Source organism: Antechinus flavipes, chromosome 4, assembly GCF_016432865.1.
Source record: "Antechinus flavipes isolate AdamAnt ecotype Samford, QLD, Australia chromosome 4, AdamAnt_v2, whole genome shotgun sequence".
In the NCBI taxonomy this organism is placed as follows: Eukaryota; Metazoa; Chordata; class Mammalia; order Dasyuromorphia; family Dasyuridae; genus Antechinus; species Antechinus flavipes.
The window spans coordinates 5,909,262-5,932,859 of NC_067401.1; the positions used below are offsets into that span (position 1 = coordinate 5,909,262).

A 23,598-nucleotide genomic window follows, 5' to 3' on the forward strand; every position below is an offset into this window, starting at 1 on the left:
TAGGGAGGAGAGAAAACAATAATTTACATGTAACGGTTTTGTCGTCGCGCGGAGGGACATCCGAGGCTGGCATGACCTTGTTTAATCAGAGCCGGTGGTGACCCAAAGGCACGAAATCCCCAGAACCACCGGATCCCGGCCAGAAACCTGCAGCCTGGGGCCGCTGACGGCCACAAGGGCCCTCAGAAGAACCTTTGGTCCTTCTCTTTGTCGGGTTTTCCTTGGTTCATTCTCGACAGCACCTATTGCGTGCCCAGAGCAGCACAAAGTGGGCATAAAAGCAAACAGAACCTTTCTCTCCTCTGTTCCTATGGGGAAACTGGCACACCCATAGGGAGTGCAAACACTACAGAAGACAAAACCCGAATGAGGGCACAGATGCAGATCTAGGTACAGCAAGGACACCATTTGTCCAGAATACAGAGAGCAGGAAGGCGAGATCCTGGAGATGGGGCTGGAACCAGGAGGCTTTTAAAAGAAATCACTTTGAAAAGGCAGCAATGTCTTCCAGATGGCTTCCTGGGCTTTTTCTGGCCATGAAACGGGTGGGATGGCAGCGTCTTCCCTTTGCCTTCTGCCGAGGACCTACTGTGTGCAAGCTACAAGTAACCGAGGCCCGGCTGCGAAATCCCTTGTGGGAGAAGGGAGCCTTTGAGGCAAGCAGAGAATTTGTGCCATATTATAACATCTCTCTTCACAAATCTTTCCTGATTCAAATGGTCACAAATCAAGGAAGCGTGATTGACAGATGATGCCGACAGTGTCTCATTTCCCCGGCTCCCCCTGCACCAGGTTGTGGAAGCTAACCTACAGAGACTGGGAGATCAAATGCTTCACTAAGGAGGCTTGTTTTCCAGTGTTGAAGCTGGTGGTCCAGTGATCACAGCCAAGCAATTATGGCCCTGTTAGATAGCATGAGGAGTAGTCATTAAATAATTATACCTTGGATTAGCTGCTTTAACTGGTCATTGCCTTTGAAATATGATAGTACAATTGGAAGCTTTTATTAAAAGACAATTTTTTTCAGGGTTGTTGAAAAAGATTTTTTTACGTGTAAAAGACCTGTAATTTTCTGCTGAGGCAGATGACAAACTGGGGAGGGGGAAGTCTGGGAGTGAGCAGTAAGGGAAAGAAAAATGTTTCCAATTAACATTTATTTCTGTCTCAGGAAGATGGAGTCAGGTTGGGGGTGTTGGCCGCACATCAGCTAGCCCGCCATTTGGTCTCGTCCAGATTTATGCCAATAAGAGCCAGGCTCGGCCAGAAACAAAGCTCAAATGAGCCTTCAGACACATGTACATGTGTACTTTTCTGACATGATCTTAACTAGGGGCTCATTGAGGATTATTTTTGTTTTTTTGCTTGTGCAGATATTTTTTCTCATGTTGAATAAGCTATCAGTGCTTCATTGTATTTTGGGAGAAATTTTTAAAAGCGTAGGAATTAAGCTAGGTATGAAAACTTGAGATCCCTTTCCTAATTTTACAAATGAGGAAACTGAGGCCCAATGATATCCATAGGCGCATGGAACTCAAAGAGCCATTAGAAGCCATCTGTTCCCTTCATCAGACACGTGAAGTGTGTCTTGTCCAAGGTCCACCCAGGTGACAAATGGCCATGGTTGGGTTCGAATCCATGACTTTCACTCCAAGCTCTGCCCTCTTTTGACCATCCAGTAGAAATGCAAAACATTTGATTATTACAGTATAATTCATTTCAACCGAACTCATGTGATACAATGGTCACCTATAATGGGAGCACAATTGATGGATTACAACCAGAATAATTCCTTTGGCCAGAGGTACCGTGTTGTGGAAAGCTACCCATGGTCAAACCTTTCTTGGGAATTTTAACCAAAAAAGCAAATTATAGATTCAGAAAAGCATCAGAGGTCAGGACGATTAAGTCAGCTTGGCTTTGGGGAAACTGAAGTTAAGATCGCTTTACTGGAATATGATCATCAAAGATCATCTAAATCAGGACCTCCTTTTACAGATGAGGAAACTGAGGCACAGACTGTTCTCTCCACTATCCTCTTTCCTTTATTCTCCATGGATGGCTCTGCAAGTTTTCTGAAATTGTTCTCTCCCTTAGAAAATGTGCTAAGAGTAGAGTCCGGAGAGGTTCAGAGGCCTGGTGCCGTCCCATGAGGAGTTCCATTTGCTTTCCTCTGGCCCTCAGTGAAAAGGGCTATAGACAGACAAATATTTGTAGAGCCCTGGTTGATGTTGTGGAGTGTATGCGGGTTTTTCGCTGTACCATATTGAGAAGGAAACTGAATTTCAAATCTGGCATAAATGTTTTTCTGCTTAAGTATCTTTTAATCCCATGTTGCTGATTATATGACCAGTGGACTTGTGTTCCATTGAAACATTCACTAACTATAAGGATGGAGTTGAACTTTGTTATGGCCACAGGAGCATCACAAATCTACATAATAAGGGTATCTTTTTTGCATTGTAAGAAATGGTGACTATCAAGCATTCAGAGCCCCCTAGAAAGACTTATATGAACTGATACAGAGTAAAGAACAGCAAAGGTAACCCAAATGATGACCACAATAATCATGAAGTAAAATAGCTGTAAAAGACAATTGAAAACAAAATAACATTGCATAACCAAATTACAGAAATATATTTAGCAGCATTTGTGAGGGAGTGGCAAAACAAATGGAAATTTCATGGGTGTATATCAATCAGAGAATACATTACGTTATAAGAAAGGACAAATATAATATAAATAGCCAGAGAAACTTGGGAGAACAGATTAACTAATTGCGGTTAATATAAATGCAATGAAGTACCGTTACATTATAAGAAAGACAAATATAATATATAAATAGCCAGAGAAACTTGGGAGAACAGATTAACTAATTGCGGTTAATATAAATGCAATGAAATACCGTTACGTTATAAGAAAGGACAAATGTAATATATAAATAGCCAGAGAAACTTAGGAGAACAGATTAAATAATTGCGGTTAATGCAAATGCAATGAAATAAAATACCTTTATGTTATAAGAAAGGACAAATATAATATATAAAAAGCCAGAGAAACTTGGGAGAACAGATTAATTAATTGCGGTTAATACAAATGCAATGAAATACCGTTATGTTATAAGAAAGGACAAATGTAATGTATAAATAGCCAGAGAAACTTGGGAGAGCAGATTAAATAATTGCGGACAAATGCAATGAAATAAAATACCGTTATGTTATAAGAAAGGACAAATATAATATATAAAAAGCCAGAGAAACTTGGGAGAACAGATTAAGTAATTGTGGTTAATACAAATGCAATGAAATACCATTACATTATAAGAAAGGACAAATATATAATTAGCCAGAGAAACTTGGGAAAACAGATTAGCTAATTGTGGTTAATACAAATGCAATGAAATACCATTACGTTATAAGAAAGGACAGATATATAATAGTCAGAGAAACTTGGGAGAACAGATTAACTAATTGTGGTTAATACAAATGCAATGAAATACCATTACGTTATAAGAAAGGACAAAAGCAATATAGAAATAGCCAGCGAAACCTGGGAATATAGCGGAATCAAGAGAACAGTTCATCCAGTGACTCCAATTATAGGATATAACTGAAAACAACATTGAGTAACTTAAGTTCTCCGGCCAATGAAGTGATTAGAAGTGACTTCAGTAGACCCATAGTGAGACATTATCCCCTGCTTTCAACACCAAGGTAGCAGATTCTAGGTGTGGGATGAGAAAATGTCAGACGTGACCCATGTCGTGTCACCGTGTCTGTTTGGCTTGTACCTCTTTGTTACAGAGTAGGGGCTGTGAAGGAAGGACCTGTTGGGAAGTAACAGCAGTATTACCAAAAAATCAATTAAAAACATAAGGGTCTAAGATGCTGATGGAATAACATGAAAGAAACATTAGTCCCACTGGAAATTGATACAACGAAGTGATTTTGCTTTCTGAACACATGCCCTATATTTGCTTGGACTCAGGTTTTTTTTTTTTAATCCTTTCAAAGGCCTTTTAATGGATGTTTCAACATGACTACATCTCTGTATGGCATCCTACAGGAAAAAGACCGTGATGTCAAGCCCCTTCACAGTTGAAGTAGTGAGTTCACATAGCGTAAGAATCTTTGGGGTTGCATCTTGTGAAAAAAAAGATCCCCCCGCTATTCTCCGAGAACACAGAACATTGACACAACCTCGTTGAGCAAACGCAGGCTCGGTCCCATGGCCGCTACAAAAGAGAGAGCCCCCAAGCTGTAGCTCCACAATGGCATCGCTGCCAACAAAAGCTCATGGCGCTTCAGAGCCAGTGAACGTGTAAGTGGCACACACAACAACAGTGGGAGCCCTCCCCTCCCGTCGAGGGGCCCGCGGTATTATCTTTCTGTAAAGGGTCCCAGAGCGTGGGTCATCCTGAAATACCCGAGGAACACAGACTTGCCTCTCTGCAAAACTGGCATTTTACAGAAGACTTAGAAAGATTTCCCCCTTCCTTTTTTTTTTTTTTAAAGCAAGTCTGATATGGACTGTCGGTGTATTATCTGACAAGGTTATCATTTGACTCTTTTTTTTTTTTTTTTGAGGCACAAGTTGAAACTCCCTCATACGAACGGACAAGGTTATTTATTTTGTGCCAAAGATGAGACGTTCTTAGGGATGAGTGGCACGCTGTCTCCAGCCCAGCCCCCTTCTTCCTGCGTAGGTGAAAAGATCCTATTATTTCTGATAATTGATGCTGAGGGCCGTGGCGGGCCTCATTTAATCAGCACTGTTCAGCACACTCCAGGGATGTAATTCATGCACACTTTAACATCCAACATGGCTGACAAGGCTTGAACACACAACCGAACGGCTACATCATTTTTTAATCAGCTATCTGAGGCCTATTTATCTAATCAACAAAGAACTCTGTCAGATGGAGACCAGAGGTGACGTTAATAAGTCTGGAGTTTCAGGGTGTGATGATGGAGGCAGATTTTAGGACAAAACCTTGGTTTGGGGAACACTCCAATGGGCCGATGGACATTTTTCATGTGTTTCCCGGGACCCGGTCTGCGGATTCTAAGGATGGAAATTTGCTTCTTCAGAGATGAAGAAGAATATTAAAAAATAAAAACAAAAAATAAGATAGGACCTATACAAGCAAGATACCTGAATTCCTGTTTAAAAACCCTATTGGAAAGTTCCCTCAGTGGCATAGACACAGATGTTGAGGTAGAGCTTGCAAAAATAAGGTGATGTCTAATAATTGGGAGTCATTAACTTTAAATGATTCCCAGTAACCTAGACTTAGCACAAGGCAGTTATTTGTGCATTCTCCCCTTCTCACCCTCTTTGAAATGATCTTGGCTGTCTGTTAATAATTAGGAGGCGTTACGATACACATTGTTTGGTCATCCAGCTGCAGGAATCTTTGGGAAAGGCCAAGTATGTGGGGGAGGGGGGACTTCTCTGGAAATATCCCTATCCGTACATATATATATTTTTTTTTCTCATTGAGATTATGATCCAGGATGGACAGGATTTGGCTCAGGAGGCCTTCAGGCTCAAATAAGATAGACCCCCAACAGAGTCCCCTTCCTGCTCTGCCTTCACCATGGACACAATAGCTGTGTATAGTGGGGCAGAAGCATATCGCCTTAGGGAGAGGGAGGCCAAAAGTAGCATCAGATTTTCAGCCAGGGTACACAAAGTAAATTGTCTGAGAGGGAGTTAGTTTACTACCCAAGTCCAGATGGTGCCCCAAAATAGCATTTCTTTACCATGGGATTTAAAAAAGTACAAAAATCTGGTTAGTCCTGGCCCCCATGGCAGAAATTGCATACACTGGGCCTCTTTATTAATGCTTCCCATCCTTTCTTCTCCCCCAGAAGGGAAAAGGTCATTAGATGCCTTTATCTTGTTCACATTAACCTCATTTACCATACCACCCTTCCACAAAAAAAAAAAAAAAAAAAAAAACTATTTGCAAACTTATTTGCCTATTTTCATGTTGAAGTTGTAGTGTGCCCATTTTTCCCCTCCATATTTTTTAATTAAGAGAGCCTTTTAATCCCTTCTTTATTTTCTTTAGAACTATGGTTAATAGTAATAGAGGGGAAAGGTGAAAAGTTTTTTTTTTTTTTTTTTTTTTTTTTTTAAGGTTTAGCCATCTCCCCTTGGATGTTTCTTGCATCAGAATCCATTTACAAGATGCCATAATTTCACATTGGATCAACAAAAAAAATGGTTCATGAGCTACACAGTTTTGGCCTATGTTAGGGCGCCATTAAACAAACTATTGGCAACACACAGTGCTTTGGATTATCAAATCACACATAATGACTTATTGGGCCCACCCAGATCGGAACTGAGAATGCATCAGTTACTTTGTAGACCAAAGCAATAGGAATTTAATCTCAACCATCTAAATTCTGGCTGGTTAATTAGTCTATACCAGATCCAAGATTGTATTTTGGATCTAAATCCAAATGGCACTTAAAAAAAAATCACTCAATCTAAAAAGCTTTAAACAGACATCATAAAAACCTATTAATAATAGTTATTAGATTAAGGAAAATCGACTGTAGTAACCCAGTGAAAAGTAACCATGGTAAATTTCATGCTTTACCCTTTCATGTTCTTGTTAATAATAAACAGTTCAAGGCTGGTATTTTTTAGAAGTTTAGTTTTTATGATATAGACTCATCACATTGGGCTCTTTTTGAAAGAACTTTTCAGCCCTGAAAACTTTTTTTTTTCCCATCAAAGTATTTTCCCCCACTGGGAAAATGATGTTTCATCATCATGTTTCCATTGTCATTCTCTTGAGTCAGAGGGTCTGACTAAAACCTAATGGGCTGATTTCACCTCTAACAAGAGCCACACAAATAATGAAGCCGAATCTTCCTTGTTTTCCATAAATAGCCGGCGCCATCGCAATGGCAGTTGGTATCGGCCTTGTTAGGAAGAGCAGGAGCACCCTCGGTGCCAGGGTCCCAGCAGCCTTCCTTGGCATCGGCTAAGTTTTCTTGAGGATAATCTAATTGTATTTACTTGGAGAGGAGCTCCTGAAGAAGGAGACTTGGAGCAATCAACGCCACAGGAGACAAATGCTTGTAGCAGGACCTCAATATCAGGCCGGAAAAGTTCATTTTTTTCAAAGGGAGAAAGAAGCCTGGCATCTCCCACATTAAAATTGATTATTTCATCAATAGGTTAATAGAAAACCAGGCTGCATGTTCCCTTTCTCCTTCTCCATCCATACTGTAATGGGAGTGGGTATCTGAAAAATGAAAGACGTCAGACTGGGAGAAAGGCTCTAAGTGGGTACTGGAGGTCCCCTCCCATTCAGAGGGTGCTCATCCTGGACTTGGCTTATTTATATGTAAATGTTTCAGGGAAAAGGCAAGTTGGAAGCTACCAAATGGGGCAGCTTGAGATGTAGAGACTTTCTAGAATTTGTAAGTGTTCAGGAAAACAAGAAACCTCGAATATTGAAATAATTAAGCATATCCATAGCTCGGAAAGCCATCGCTTACCTAAGGGGGGCAGTCAATTCTTCCTTACTGAGCACTGCAGGGGGGAAAAAAAAAAAAAAAAAAAAAACACTGGATCCCATTATGGAGAATCAATCAACTAGCATTTCTGAAGCACCTACTAAGTGCCAGGCACTGGACTAAGTACTGGGAATACAGAGAAAGCCAAAATAATGGTCTCTGTTCTTAAGGAGCTCACAATCTGTCTGGTGGAGGAATTCCTTCTGGAAGGGTATGTAATTCATACTAGAAGACACCTAAAAATTAATTTGTGAGGTCTGATACCTGTTGTTAAGAGATTTTCATTTAGAATTAAATGTTGGTTCGTGGCCCTTTTTATTTTTAATGTGGAAGGTCTACAAATGATTCTCCTTCCTGTATGGCCTAGGTGCTCAAGGGGGTGGCCTAGTACAGTCAATAAATGAGGAAATCCTTTTATTGATTAAAAAAAATCATCTTCAGGTTCTTATAAACCAGAAACTGTGGTTATTTAACCACTTTGATGGGCCATTGGATCTATTGTTGATTCTCTGCTTTGCACTAATATGTATGAGAAGTGTAGTGGGGAGGGTGGAAGTGACGAGATGGGATACACAGCATTGCTCGTGATGGGACAGCAAGTGTCGCTCTGGGAGAGAGGGGGATTCTTGATCATTTGGTGCTAAGCAAACAAAACCCTCCTTAGCCAAACCACCAGATCCAAAACACTGGCTCTCCCCAAGCTCTCCCAGCAGGGGAAGGATCTGGCCAGTTCTCCCAAACTTGCAGGATTTGGTATCTGGCTCAGTGACAGGTGAGGAGACCCGGTTGTCCAAGGACCACATGGACCACGTCCAAGAGAAATTCATCGGCAAGGAGGGGAGAAGAAGCGACCTGTTTGACAAAGAAGCAATCTCATAGTTTGTAGAGATGCTACAACTGTATTGGAAAGAGGGGTGCAGACACCAAATGCTGAAATATCATGGGGATTGGGGATCGATAGCCATAGGCTGGCATTTCTTTCGTCTTGCCTTTGTTGAGTATTCAGTCAGTCTGTCACTAAGCAGTATTATATATCTGTTGTAGGTCTTTTTTCTGGGTTCTGGGGGTACCAAGCGGAAACTGAAAAGGCCCCACTTGTGCAAAGTCTGCCATCCTTTGGGCAAGGTACACGTGCCCAGAAAATAGATATGAATAATGGGAGAATGTGTGTGTGTAAATTAAGTATCTACAAAATAGGAGCTTGTTTTGGTTCGTGCTTAGAGATTGAGGTAAGGGTTTAGCACCTGGAGGTGGGGAGAGATCAGAACCTCCCCAAACTATAAATTGTAAAGTATATATATAGTATATACATTAGAAAGTATTTTTCTACTATTTCATCACGGGACCTTCTTGGGACCTATGTCAAGAGCGCCATCCACCTTCCAATGAGCCCTACTAGGATGAAAAGGCCCCAGTGACGAATCCAGATAGGGCTTGCCATCCAAGAAGCTTCACCCCTCGGTGACAGAAAGGTTTTCCTTTTTCTTCCATATAGAGTTGTCATCTGTGAGGGCAGTGAGAACAGTCCATGAGTAAGGTCAGGGGATGGGCAAGTTTTTAACTACAAGTTTTTGTACGTTTCCCAAACTTCTTGCTTTGGTGACCTAAGAAAATGCCACTTACGTACCCGGTGTCTCCTGTTCCTGTCTGTCAAACCCCTGTTGTCAGAGAGTTTCTTAAAGTGGCAACCCCCCCCCGAAATTATCCTGTGTAATTTTGTTTCTGAGTGCAGCCTGTTTTTCCTTTCTTCTCCCCCACCCTTCGTGCCCTCATTTTTGGTCCTCGTATTTGTATCGCCAGCGTTTCATGGGTACGGAAAAAGTATTTAAAATGCTCGTTTTCCTGAATCAAAGATTGTGTTTGAATACTTAATGTTTGCTCTCTGCCGTGGGATCTGGGTGAGGGCTGGCCTTGAGCCCGTACCGGACGAGCTTCCTTGGGAGAAGCGAGCTGGGAGGGTTCCGAGTCAGGAACCCCCAAAGACAGAGCCCTCCGGGCACACTGAGTGTAGACTCGGCTTCCTCATGAACCAGGTCTCGGCCCGAGTTTGTCTTGTGGAGGAGGATCATTTCTAAGCGGACATGTGGGTAATCCTGCCGTCGCGTGACATCCTCGGCCCAGTCTGGGTCCCTGTCCCCGGGACAGCGGATGGCTGCTTCGCTTGCTGGAGGGTTGACTTAGAGCTGCTAAAGACTTTCACTAAGTGGGACACAGGGACAGATATTTTCCTTTTTTCCTAGCACTGTAAACAGAATCCTCCCCCGTGACTTCGGCCGTTGTCCCCGCTCCCTCGGCAGTGAGCAGGCCGTGGTTTCCCCTGTCATGGGGTGGCTGCGGGTCTCGATGACCCGTAACGGGGCGTACCTGGGTTTGCCCTTCCTCCAGCAGCTCCGGGATGCTCACAAGTCCCTGGTGCAAGCGTCCTGTAGGCCCGAAACCTCCGCTCCCAGAACCCCAAGTGGTTTCTTCTGAAGACAAAAATAAAAACAAGTCCCAAAGTTGGAGGGGTCCTCGCCACCACTGTTGAGGGGGTGGGGGGAGGACGGGGAGGAAAGCCAAGTGATGGGAATATGTGTGCAATTAGGAAATGATGTCAGGGATGATTATCGTTCCAAGGCCGCCTTAGCCCCAAAGCTCTCCCTTTGGACCAAGCTCTCCCTTTGGCCTCCATAGCTCGGTGTTGGGCCCTTTAGTGAAAAATAACACTCTGCTGTCCCTTAGCATTAACTGGTGTCCCGCGCTTTCCAAGAGTAAAATAGCATCCAAGAGCGGCATCTGCCTTTGCTGAGCCCCTTCCTCCTGGGCCCCCTCCAGCTGCTCCTGCTTTCTCCTCCTCTCCAAAAACAGGTTTTTTGCCTTGTATTTAGGGGAGGGGGAAAGGGGACAAGCATTTTCTCAGCATCTACTATGTGCCAGGCAATGGCACCAAACCGAGGGAGATAATGCTGATCTTGTGACAGTTCTCTGTATACGCCACATGGAGACATCTATCCCTTCTCCAAGAGGGCCTCCGCCTTACGTTGTCTCCCCGAATAGAAGGGAAGCTCCTCCAGGCAGGGCCCGGCCCTCATTCTGGTCTTTGTATTTAGCACAGCACGTGGCAAGGGGGGCGTTTCAGGAGGTGATGGAGACTGCCCGTCTTCCTCATTTCCAAATGGCCCCCATGGTACCCCTCCCCCTCCCGCCCGGGATGCTTGTTGTGGATACTGAAGGCTGGCTCGGGCGCCCCAGGGAGGAGCCGGGGTCCGGCCCTGGGAGAGTCTGCTCCGAGGGGATGCTCGACTTTCTCTTAGAATTGAGGTAGAAAGGGGGGGTATAGCTCAGTGGTGCAGTTGGTGGAGCCCCAGCCCTGCAGTCAGGAGGACCTGAGTTCAAATCCAGCCTCAGACACAACACATCCCAGCTGTGTGACTCTGGGCAGGTCATTTAACCCCAACTGCCTCAGCACACACACACACAAAAGCACTGAGGCAGAAGGGATGCCAACGTGGGGACCGCCCGAGGAGGCGGGGGCTCAGTGCCCAGAGATGCTCATGGGTGAGCAGCGAGCTCAGGCCGCTCTGCCAGCACCCTTCCCTTCTCCGCTGCTCAGCCCCTGCTCTCTAGGATCCACGTGAAGAAGGGGTGGAGGGGGCTGCTCCTAAAAAGCCTCGGGCAGAGCCCGGTGGCAGCTGCACGGGGAACGGGAGTGTCCTGTGTTATGCCTCACATGCTACTTTGATGGTCTTTTTTTCCCCTTTTCATTTTTTCTTTTCCTTTTTTTTTTCTCTCCTCTCTCTCTCTCTCTCTCTCTCTCTCTCTCTCTCTCTCTCTCTCTCTCTCTCTCTCTCTCTTCTCTCTGACTCTGCTCTCTGTCTCTGTGTACCTTTTCTCTTTTTCTTTCTTTCTCTTTTTTCTTCTCTCTGTCTCTTTTCTCTTCCTTTCTCTTTTCTTTTTCTGTTTCTCCATCTCTCTCTCTCCTCTGTCTCTGTCTTTTTTCTGTCTCTCTCTTTTCTGTTTTTGATTCTCTCTTCTTCTGTTTCTCTTTCTCTCTGTGTCTCTTTTCTCTCCCTTTGTCTGTCTTTCTCTTTTCTGTTTCTTTCTTTTTCTGTTTTTCTATTTCTCCCTCTCCTCTGTCTCTTTGTCTTTTTCTCTCTGTCTCTGTCTCTCTCTTTTTCTGTTTCTATATTTTTCTCTCCTCTGTCTCTGTCTTTTTTCTCTCTTTGTCTGTCTTTATCTCTCTGTTTTCTGTTTTCTTTCTCTCTTTTTCTGTTTCTCTCCTCTGTCTCTGTCTCTGTCTTTGTCTTTCTTTCTTTTTCTGTTTCTCTATTTCTCTCTCTCTCCTGTCTCTCTTTGTCTTTCTCTCTGTGTCTCTTTTTCTGTTTCTCTATTTCTTTCTTTGTCTCTTTTGTCTCCATCTCTGTCCCTTTCTGTTTTTCTATCTCTCTCCCCTCTGTCTCTATCTTTGTCTCTTTTCTCTCTCTTTCTCTATCCTTTTTCTGTTTATTTCTATCTGTCTTTGTCTCTTTTCTCTCTCTGTCTCTTTCTGTTTCTCTATTTCTCTCTCTTGTCTCTGTCTTTGTCTTTGTCTCTGCTGCTCTTTTTTTTTCTGTTTTCTTCATTTGTCTTTCTTCTGTCTCTGTCTTTATCTTTTTTCTGTCTGTCTCTGTTTCTCTATTTCTCTCTGTCTCTGTCTCTTTTCTCTCTTTTCTGTCTCTCTCTTTCTGTTTCTCTATCTGTGTGTGTCTTTGTCTCTTTTCTCTCTGTCTCTCTCTTTTTTATGTTTCTCTATTTCTCTCTTTTTTTCTGTTTCTCTATTTCTTCTCTCCTCTGTCTTTCTCTCTGTGTCTCGGTTTCTCTTTCTTTTTCTCTATTTCTCTCCTCTGTCTCTCTCTTTTTCTCTTTTTGTTTCTCTCTTTTCTCTCTCTCCTTTATCTCTCTCTGTCTCTTTCTATTTCTCTCTCCTTTATCTGTCTCTTTTTCTTTTTCTCTATTTCTCTCTCTCCTCTGTCTCTGTATCTTTTTCTCTCTTTCTCCTCTCTCTGTCTCTGTCTCTCTCTTTTCTTTTTCTCTATTTCTCTCTCTCCTCTGTCTCTGTCTCTTTTCTCTCTCTCTTTTCTTTTTCTCTATTTCTCTTTCTCCTGTCTGTCTCTTTTCTCTCTCTTTTTCTTTTTCTCTATTTCTCTCTCTCCTTCATCTCTCTCTTTTTTCTCTCTATTTTTCTTTCTCCTCTCTCTCATTTCTCTCCTCTCTCTCTTTTTCTCTATTTCTCTCTCTCTCTCTTTATCTGTTTTTTTTCTTTTTCTCTATTTGTTTCTCCCCTCTCTGTCTCTTTTCTCTCTTTTTCTTTTTCTCTATTTCTCTCCTTTATCTCTGTTTTTTCTTTTTCTCTATTTCTCTCTCTCTTTTTCTCTATTTCTCTCTCTCCTCTGTCTTCTTTTTTTCTTTTTCTCTATCTCTCTCTCATCTGTCTCTTTGTTTCTCTATTTCTCTCTTTTGTCTCTTTTCTCTCTTTCCTTTTCTCCATTTCTCTCTCCTTTATCTGTCTTTTTTTCTTTTTCTCTATTTCTCTCTCCTTTATCTCTGTCTCTTTGCTTTCGCTTTCTTTTTCTCTATCTCTCTCCTGTCTCTGTCTTTTTTTTTTTTCTTTTTCTCTCTTTCCTCTTTTCTCTGTTTCTCTGTTTCTCTCTGTGTGTGTCTGTCTCTTTTCTTTTTCTCTATTTTTCTCTCTCCTTTATCTGTCTTTTTTTCTTTTTCTCTTTCTCTCTTCTCTTTCTTTTTCTTTTTCTCTATTTCTCTCCTTTATCTCTGTTTTTTCTCTATTTCTCTCCTCTCTCTCTTTTCTTTCTCTTTCTTTTTCTCTATTTCTCTCTCTCCTCTGTCTCTGTTTCTCTTTCTCTCTGTGTCTCTGTCTCTTTTCTTTTTCTCTATTTTTCTCTCTCCTTTATCTGTCTTTTTTTCTTTTTCTCTTTCTCCCCTCTCTGTCTCTTTTCTCTCTTTTTCTTTTTCTCTATTTCTCTCCTTTATCTCTGTTTTTTTTCTTTTTCTCTATTTCTCTCCTCTCTCTTTTCTTTCTCTTTCTTTTTCTCTATTTCTCTCTCTCCTCTGTCTCTCTCTCTCTCTTTCTCAATTTCTCTCTCCTGTCTCTTGTCTCTCTTTTCTCTCCTGTCTCTTTTCTTTCTTTTTCTTTTTCTCCATTTCTCTCTCTCCTTTATCTGTGTCTTTTCCCTCTTTTTCTTTTTCTCTATTTCTCTCCTTTATCTCTGTCTCTGTCTCTCTCTCTCTCTTTTTCTTTTCTTTTTCTCTCTTTCCTCTTTTCTCTGTTTCTCTGTTTCTCTCTGTGTGTGTCTGTCTCTTTTCTTTTCTTTTTCTCTATTTTTCTCTCTCTTCTCTCTTTTCTTTCTTTTTTCTTTTTCTCTTCTCTCTCTCTTCTTTCTTTTTCTTTTTCTCTATTTCTCTCTCCTTTATCTCTGTTTTTTTTCTTTTCTCTTTCTCTCTCTCCTCTCTCTCTTTTCTTTCTCTTTCTTTTTCTCTATTTCTCTCTCTCCTCTGTCTCTGTTTCTCTCTGTGTCTCTGTCTCTCTCTCTCTCTTTTCTTTTTCTCTATTTTTCTCTCTCTCTCTCTTTATCTGTTTTTTTTTCTTTTTCTCTTCTCTCTCTCTCTGTCTCTTTTCTCTCTTTTTCTTTTTCTCTATTTTTCTCTCTCCTTTATCTCTGTTTTTTTTCTTTTTCTCTATTTCTCTCCTCTCTCTTTTCTTTCTCTTTTTCTCTTTCTCTCTTTTCTCTCTCTCCTCTGTCTCTCTCTCTCTCTTTCTCAATTTCTCTCTCCTGTCTCTTGTCTCTCTTTTCTCTCTCCTCTCTCTCTTTTCTTTCTTTTTCTTTTTCTCCATTTCTCTCTCTCCTTTATCTATTTTTTTTTCTTTTTCTCTATTTCTCTCCTCTCTCTCTTTTCTTTCTCTTTTTCTCCATTTCTCTCCTTTATCTCTGTCTCTTTTCTCTCTTTTTCTTTTTCTTTTTCTCTCTTTTTCTTTTTCTCTATTATTTCTCTCTCTTCTCTGTCTCTTTTCTTTCTTTTTTCTTTTTCTCCATTTCTCTCTCTCTTTATCTGTTTTTTTTTTTTCTTTTTCTCTTCTCTCTTTTCTCTCTTTCTCTCTTCTCTCTCTTTTCTTTCTTTTCTTTTTCTCTCTTTCCTTTTTCTCCATTTCTCTCCTTTATCTATTTTTTTCTTTTTCTCGATTTCTCTCCTCTCTCTCTTTTCTTTCTTTTTCTTTTTCTCCATTTCTCTCTCTCCTTTATCTGTGTCTTTTCCCTCTTTTTCTTTTTCTCTATTATTTCTCTCTCTTCTCTGTCTCTTTTCTTTCTTTTTCTTTTTCTCCATTTCTCTCTCTCCTTTATCTGTTTTTTTTCTTTTTCTCGATTTCTCTCCTCTCTCTCTTTTCTTTTTTTCTTTTTCTCCATTTCTCTCTCTCCTTTATCTATTTTTTTCTTTTTCTCGATTTCTCTCCTCTCTCTCTTTTCTTTCTCTTTTTCTCCATTTCTCTCTCTCCTTTATCTGTGTCTTTTCCCTCTTTTTCTTTTTCTCTATTATTTCTCTCTCTTCTCTGTCTCTTTTCTTTCTTTTTCTTTTTCTCCATTTCTCTCCTTTATCTGTTTTTTTTCTTTTTCTCGATTTCTCTCCTCTCTCTCTTTTCTTTCTCTTTTTCTCCATTTCTCTCTCCTGTCTTCTTTTTTCTTTTTCTCTATCTCTCTCTCCTCTGTCTCTGTCTCTCTCCTTTTCTCCATTTCTCTCTCTCCTTTATCTCTTGTCTCTTTTTCTTTTTCTCTATTATTTCTCTCTTTCTCTCTTTTCTTTCTTTTCCTTTTTCTCCATTTCTCTCTCTCCTTTATCTCTGTCTCTTTTTCTTTTTCTCTATTATTTCTCTCTCTCTCTCTTTTCTTTCTTTTCCTTTTTCTCCATTTCTCTCTCTCCTTTATCTCTGTCTCTGTCTTTTCTCTCTCCTCCTCCTCCTCCTTCTCCTTCTCCTCCTCCCTTTCTGCTCTCGGGATGCAGCCAAGCGCAAAGCATGGAAACTAAACCGTGTTGGTAGCCTGCGAAATATATACAGCAGCAGCAGCACCAACACCGAAGGTAACAAACTAACGCCCTCCCCCCCCTTCCCCTCCCCCGCTGCCTGCAGTCTCCGCCTCTCTCTGTCCTGGGTTCAGATTCCATCTCTGCTACTCGCTGTGTGTGTGATCTCGGGCAAGCCCCACCCCCTCCCCACCCCCGGGGCCTTCTCTGTCACGTGACGCGGGCCGGCCGGCCCCTCCCCCGCCCGCAAAGGGCCCCGCCCAGAGTGCATGCTCCCGCCCTGTGTCTGCCGGTCCTGCCGCTGGTCTCTCCATCTTCCCTGTTTGTGCATTTTCTCTCCCCATTCATGTTGGTTTCAGCTTACTTAAATCCTGACCTTTCCCTCCAGTCCTCGAGTGGTGATGTTTAAATTACTTCAGAAAGCTATTTTCTGCTCTTTTTTCTCTGCCTTTCTACATGTGGGCACTCAGTGTAATATTTCCCGAGTTATTACCGTTTTTAAAAGTGCGCGGATCAGGCGTAATGATCTGTAGCCAAATACAATAGTGTGCTGTGACATTTAAGAAACACTCTTAATTTGTTGGGGGAAAAGCGTTCTCCATAATGCTCTTTGCGGCTCGAATCCGAAGCGAGCCGGGCCGGGCCATTTGCATGCGCTAGTCTTGCTTGTAAATTCTGGAGATTGTTGTGTTGTGTTTCTAAAGGTCGCCGGGTGCCAAAGTTCACAAATTGACTCCCGTCGGCCGAGGACGGCCCGTCATGGCTCTGCCGGGAGAACAGATTGGATTTTTTCCCCCACTTTCATTGAAACAACGCAATTATAAACTGCCTTTTGTTTTGATTATTACAAATGTCAAGGGTCAGAATTATTCTGATGCCAGGCGGAGGGGGGAGGAGCGCCCGCCAGCTCTGACGGCGCGAGAGGGGCCGGGATGGGAGGGGGGGGCGATGCAAAATAAGTCACGACCCACTGAGCTTGGTATAATGGGGGGAATTTTTTTTCACCTAAGTGCAAGCCATATGGGTCAAGTGATGGCGAGCGCGGGCCCTAACACTAATTGACTTATTTGGGAAGGATTAGAACCGTAATATTTTTCTTAATGTCACTGTTTTCTGGGCTGTTGATTTTAGCAATTGCCAAGCGCTGGCATTAAATCTCTTGTAAATTTTAAATTGCATGCTATTTCTGTAAACAAGTCCCTCTGTTCACATCCTGATCATTAACCTTTGGTGATTTATGCCACCGTCTCTCCCTTTCTTCCCCTTGCACAATTACTACTGTATCGGCGGCGCCAGGCCCGCTCTCGCAGCCACATGAAATGGGCCCGGGAATCAAAAGTACCTCGGCTGCGGCCCATCAAAGGAGCGCTTTCTGAGGATAACCCGGCTCCCATCCCGGCGGGAGAAGCGTCCCCCTCCGAGGAAGGGCCGAGCGGGACCCTTTGCGTCTCCTTTCAAAGCCTGGAAGGATGAGATGAAAAAATGCCTCCCGCCCTGGGCGCTGGTTTTCTAAGCATTAGGCCCCCGGCGTCCCAGAGCTGGGCGGCTCCCGCCGGCCCTCGTGGAAGACTCCGGCCGGGCCGGGTTTCCTTGGCCGTTTCCCCCTTTTCCCCCTTTCACGCGTGTGCGGGTGCACGGGCAGAGCAGACATATTTGTCGCTGGGCATTTGAGTGGGGGGTGCCCCCGGCCCGGGAGCATCTCCGGGTCCCTCGGAGCCGCAGTCGGAATACGGCAGTCGGCTGCGGATCGGGGTGGTTCGGGCCAGTTCTCCCTGGATTTTCGCAGCCTTGAATGGCCTCCTAAATCCGAGGCACTTTCTGGCCGCGAACCGGAGACTCGGGTTGTAGCCAAGCATAGGAAAACATGTGACTCGGTATCACTAAGCGTTGCGATCCAAGCAGAAATGGGAGTCCCTCAACCCTAACTAATCAGGTAAATGGGGTCTTGTGCAGAACACAGAGACGTGCCGAGGGGGGCGGGGAAGGAACATCGGAGCGGAAGGGCATTCGAGCTCCTGCTCCAATCAGAGATAATGGATGACTTTGGAAACGAGGGACTCCTCAGCTGACAGGTCCCGGCTACAAAAGGCGGTCATGGGACCATCTTTTGTCAACAGCGCCCAGGAAGATAACCTCGCCTGTGATTAACTGACGGCCTCTCTTCCTTCAAGTTCTGCCTTAGAGCAAGTCCCGGCTTTTCACTTTTACCTTTTATGATTTCCGTTTGTTTGACGTGAATCGGGCTCCGATTGGGAATAATCGATAGGACTTCCAAGCTTTTTTTTGGTTGTGTACATGACGGAATTAACGAAAAGGTGTATGAGCTTCATATAGGCTGATTTTCCTTCTATTACAACATATCATCTCTGGGATTGGGAGCATCTCCTCCGGATGATACACAGCCAACAAGGAACCATCTGCCATTTCTTGGGGATCTCCAGCGAGGGGCAGCCCATTACTTCCCAAGATGTCCCTCCTGGGGCTAGCAGAGCTCCAGGAGCCAGGAATTCTTCTCCTGACTCGGAAGCTGACTTTGCTTCATTGAGCCTCCCCTCAGTTCTTATGCCCGAGCAGAACAGGGATAGTGTCCCTTCCAAGGAAGATCCCTTCACATTTTTGGTGAGAAGCTATCATGTCCCCCTCTCATCCTTCCCTTCTCCAACTTAAATAATCCCAGCTACTTGAAATGAAGATCATATACAGGTGAATCTTCAACAATTACAATGTGCTGTTCCAAATAAGAATTTTCCCTCAAATTTGTTATGTAACTCTTTTTTATTTTTTATTATAGCTTTATATATATATATATATATAATATATGCAGGGTTTCAACATTGCCTCTTGCAAAAACTTCTGTTTCAGTTTTTCCCCTCCTTCCCTCCACTCCCTGCCCTAGATGTTAAGCAGTCCCAAACATGTACAACTCTTTTTGTTTTTTCATTTTTATGAACATCTTTCGTTTTTTCATCAACTTCATTTCAAATGAACATCTTTTGTTTTTTCATCACCTTTATTTCAAAATGCGTTCCCTCCCCCAAAGCCATTTCTTATCTCAAAAGAAGAAAAAAGCATCCCAGCAAACCCACTAAATCTGACAGTATATGTCATACCTAATATGATATTTCATCAAAGTCCCCATCTATTTGGACCCCCCAAATTTGTATTGACCTTCCTGCTGCCAGTTTTCCATTTAACCACATAAAATGAGGCAATTATAGGAGCCAAAGTGGTATCTGACCTTGCAAGGATCCACTCAGAATCTGGGTAGACACTTGTACCATTTTGGTTTTAGAGACAGGGAAAGCAGAGTGAGTGGTGAGTATGTGAAGAAAAGATCTCTTCTTCCTTTCCCTTCCTTCTCTGAGCCTTCATGTGTTCTGTTTACACAGATCTCATCCTGCCTTGTAAACACAAGATCTCCCCTTCTGGGGTGTGAGTGTTTTAGTGCCTTTGGCATCCAATTCAGTGACTTGCCTAGGAGAGATCCTCAGTGAGTGGATGGATGGATGGATGGCTGGATGGGTGATACATGAATAGATGCATGGATGTGGCCAGATGGGCACATGGATCATTTGTTGGATGGCTAGATGAAGAGAATGGAGATACTTGTTGATCAACACTAGGGATTGAGCAGCCATTGCATATAGAACTCTAGAGTAGCAGAAAAGGAATACAATCTAAACCTCATGTATATCTGTCATTGTGGGACATAAGATTTAAACTTACCACACCTAAAATAGAAGGCGTTTGCTCAAGAAATTCCTAGCTCTAAAAATGCTCTAACTATATACCTATAGTAAAAGTAATTTTTAAAATGGTAAACCCAGATACACATTTTGAAACAAGTTTTAAAAATATTCTTCTACTTCAGCCAGGATCCAAACCTACCCTAAGAAATGGATTACTCTTAAAACTAAGATGAAAAGTCTTACTGCTATATATTTTCTTTTTCTCCCAAATCTTTGGGATTTCAAAAAAAAAAAATTGTTGCATAACCTCAGTGTTATCATATTTCTTTTGATAAGGACTCGGGTATGATGGGCTTTTGATTTACAAAATCCACTAGAAGAAATGTAGCATTCAAGAGAGGGCATTGCCTTGGAGAACAGTGCACCATCTCTCAGATTGCTTATTGGGAGAATCAAATCGGGTTACATAAAAGATGTAACATTTTGCAGAGCTCAAAGTGGTGCATAAATATTAGCTTTGATGATTAGTAAACTTAGAACAAAAAACAAACCTCTTCCGTTGCCAGGCCAGATGTAGGGTCTCCTTGTCCCTATGTTAAAATCCTGTTCCAGCCTAACTGTGAAGCCCGGTCTGACAAAACTGGAAGGTTCCCAGGGCCAAACTGGGCCTGTGAGAATATACTGTGTGTAAGGAGACCAGAGACCAGGCCCGCCACAGGTGAACAACCGAGCAGTCCTCCTGGGCGCCTTTGGGCCCGTCTGGGATGCTGAAGGACCCCTTGTGGTCCCGCCTCTGGCACGGCCTTCATGCCGGATCAGCGGCTTTGGCTCATTGGCGGCCCTGGACAAGCTCTCCCTGTCCTACTCCCAAACTCAGGCTGACAGGTCAGCTTCAGCTTGACTGATTTTGGACTCTTTCCACAGCCATCTACTTTTTGTTGCCACTTTTAGGGACACCGTTTTTAACGCTTTTTCCCCCCTTTTCACTATCCCTTTAGATAAATAAATAGTGTTTTTAAGTAATTACTATGTACCAGGCACAGTTCTAAGCATTGGGGATCCAAAGGCAAAAAGAAATAAGTTGGTCCTTGCTTTACTGAGCTTCCATTTTATGGTGGCGGTTGGAGGGGAGGAGGGGAGAATCCTGAGAAAGCTGGAAGAGGAATGGAGTTGGGTGACCCATTGTAGAGATGGTGGGGCCTGTTTTCTGGCATTATGAGATCAAGTTCACCAAGCAGAGAATATGTGGCAGAGATCCAGAGGTTGCAGTGGGGGAAAGGGGGATGAGTGTGATGGTAGAGGCAAGTGGAGGAGTGAGCCGGGAAGCCTCATTGGCCCCCTTCACTTATTTAAATTGATTTTATTAATGCTTTCAAGCATTCACTTTTGCCTTTCTCCTCACCCCTTCACTTTCCATGCCTTTAAGTAGGTGAGTGAAGTAGTTACTCTCTGCCTTTGTGACTTTGGTAAAAACATGTAACCCCCCTGAACCTCAGTTTCCCAACATGTAAAACTCATAGGGAGGTAAGGAGCACCCAGAGGATACATAAATATCCTGGTAACTTTTTCATTCATTGGCTAAGGAGGAATTAGAGGAGAAATGTTAACTGAGAGGGATAAATAGGAATTCAAGGAAACTCTTCTTCCTCAGCCTTTTCTTCTGGGCTGGATTTTAGGAAGTGTATAGAAAATGTGCATTTATTTCATAGTCCAAAACAACATTCAAACAAATGTCCACCGAGCTCTTGCCAGGGACCAGCCAGCTCATTTGTCAAGACCAAAAAGTACCTCCACAGCTGTATTGGCTTAAAGCCATTTAGGAAGCGTCTGATTTGTAAATGGAGAAAGTCTGTTAACATACAGGGGACCCCAAAGTAACTCGGGGTCACTCCCATATTTAGAGAGACAACATGCGGTAGAGAACAGGCCAGCATCTGTGTGACACAGAAGTAGAAGGCTAGTAGTTAGTTAGTAGTAGGATCTCATGGGATCCTCATAACAGCAAGCAGAGGCTGTGACTATCCGTCCCCATTTTACAGTTAAGGAAACTGAGACAAGCAAGATTACGTTACTTGTCCAGGCTCACACAGCTAGTAAGTGTCTGAGGTAGGGTTTGAAGTCGGGCCCTCCTGATTCCAAATCTAGTGATCTCTAGATCACTAGTCTCTAGTAAGTGTCTAAGTCAGTGAAAAAAAATTACATTTACGTTGGAGAAGCCGTTGGGTAGGCTTGAGTTTGATCCTGGCTCTGCTTCGCCTTACCCGTGGCACTTGGGACAAGTCCCCCTCTCAGAGCCTCAGTTTCCTCTTTTGTAAAATCTCTAAGGCTCCTCCTAGCTCAATGACTCCCTGAAAATCTTGGGAAACAATTGAAAAGGAACGAATTCCCTACCTGGAAACCAAGCCCAGGACGTGATAGGATTTTCCTGTCCCCAGAGCATGCAGACCGAGGGGTTCCGAGGGGCCGGCCACCGGGGGCTTGCCGACCCCCCTTCCCCTGGACTTCCAGACTGATTAGCCGTGCCCAGGGCATGCAGAAGAAGGGAGAGTGGTACTCGCCAGCCTTGCCCGGTGGGACACGGCACAAATATATTTCCGTAATTGGGATGGCTAATAAACATACTTATTGTGAAATTTATGAAGATAAATTACACCGACTGACAAATGGTAATGATACCTCGGGCCCTCTTGTAGCTAAACAAATTATACCAGATCCAGTAGCGGGGTTTCAGGAGGAGGGGGGCTTGATCCCTTCCCCTTTCTGCCTCGCCGGCTCTGGCGGAATCGGGGCTTAACGGGGAGGTCGAGGACGCGCGCCGGCCTCAGCAAAGGCGGCCGCCGGCGTTCCTCCGGCCTCTTGGAGATGGTTTCAATTTTGGAAGCGGTAATTACTTTTTCGGGGGTTTGCTTTGGACGCTTTCCTTAATTTAAGAAAGGCGCGGCCCCTGCGGTGCTCAACGCCAAGGTTAATGGAAGGAGCTCCCAAAAATGGGCCTTCCAGCCCGGACTCTCCTGAGGGGGATAATAAAAGCCCTTGTTGTTGGGTCTCTGCCCACCTCCTGGCAATCAGGCACACGGCACAGCTTGGTTTGAAGGCAGGTTTCTTGGGGGCAAGGCCCTATTTGCCCTGGAACCAGAACCACGTTCCCTGGGCAGTCGGCACTCGCTAAGTATTGGCCAGATTTACTGGAATTAAATTGACTCAGTTTAGCCTACTGTATACAAGCTCTGTAGTTCCTAGGAACGTCACTTCCCTAATTTTCTCTCCCCCCACCCCGATTGCCTCGGCTGGGACTTGGAGCGGAGGGACTGTGAGCTAGACCCTCATTGGTTGGCTGACTTGTTGACTGATTGACAAGATGGTGTCTTTTCTGGCACCAGTTTTGTGCGAATTTGCAAGGAATATCAGGGATCCCCTGATGCCGTGGAGAGAGCACCGGGCGTGGAAGGCTCACCTTCGTGAATTCTAATCCTGCTCGGACACTCACTAGTTGCATGACCTCAAGTGTTTGCCTCACTTTCCCCATCTGTAAAATAAGCTGGAGGAGGAAATGGCAAACCCTCCAGTATCTTTGCCAAGAAAACTCCAAATGGGATCACAGAGAGTTGGACACGTCTGAAAACAACTGAACAACACCAAGGTGAACATTGACCCTGAAGCAGAGAATCTGAGTTCAAATCCCACCAAAACTATTGATATGCCTCAGTGATCTTTTTGGGTTCCTGAACCTGTAGTTTCTTCCTTCCGTTTCCTTCTCTGGAAAAGGAAGGGGCTGCCCTGGGTGGGCTCTGAGGGACTTTGGAGCCCCGCTGGAGGACGAAGGCAGGGCTTGTGTGCCGTCTGTGTGACTCTGGGCAAAACACCTGTCTTCCCACTGCAAAATGAGACCGCTCGTCTCAGGGGATGCTCTTGTGGACTCAGAAATGGAAGATCTCTCAACATAGAGACTCCTTAGAGCCTTGAATTCAAATCCCAGACAGTGACTCTGTGACCCTTAACTAGTCACCGAGACTCTCTGGAAAAGGGAATGATAAATAACCTCTGTCCCAAGCCTGAGGAGAGAAACACAGAAAGGCGTTATTACTGCCCAAGGACACTCTGAGTCCAGACTTGGGGTTCCATCACGTCCTGTGGCCCCCAACTTGCCGTCCATCAGTCTCAGATCTTCAGCTTGGAACCGAGAGAGGCGAGAGCCAAATCTATGCCACTTTGGACGGGTCCCTCGAGCTCTGGGCTTCCCTTGCTCATCGGGTCTCAGTGACTCCCAGAGGCGCCCCACATCTGCCCTTGAGAGAGGACTCCCTCCCCGCATCCCCTGGAGT

The 23,598-nt window shown here is 43.7% G+C and overlaps 2 protein-coding genes across 10 annotated transcripts in view; one reads left to right on the forward strand and one right to left on the reverse strand.

Annotated features, from left to right (window-relative positions):
- The window catches only part of AGAP1 (ArfGAP with GTPase domain, ankyrin repeat and PH domain 1), a 612,588-nt gene that overhangs the window by 513,268 nt on the left and 75,722 nt on the right, over positions 1-23,598 (forward strand). For 5 of the 8 annotated variants that reach the window (XM_051999115.1, XM_051999116.1, XM_051999110.1 and 2 more), the window contains one exon: positions 15,567-15,644. The exons of the other annotated variants lie outside the window; for them this stretch is intronic. In XM_051999115.1, coding sequence (XP_051855075.1) covers positions 15,567-15,644 — 78 coding nt within the window. The remainder of the gene's footprint in view (positions 1-15,566; positions 15,645-23,598) is intronic. 8 annotated transcript variants of the gene reach the window in all.
- The window catches only part of ASB18 (ankyrin repeat and SOCS box containing 18), a 413,251-nt gene that overhangs the window by 192,528 nt on the left and 197,125 nt on the right, over positions 1-23,598 (reverse strand). The window lies entirely within an intron of this gene.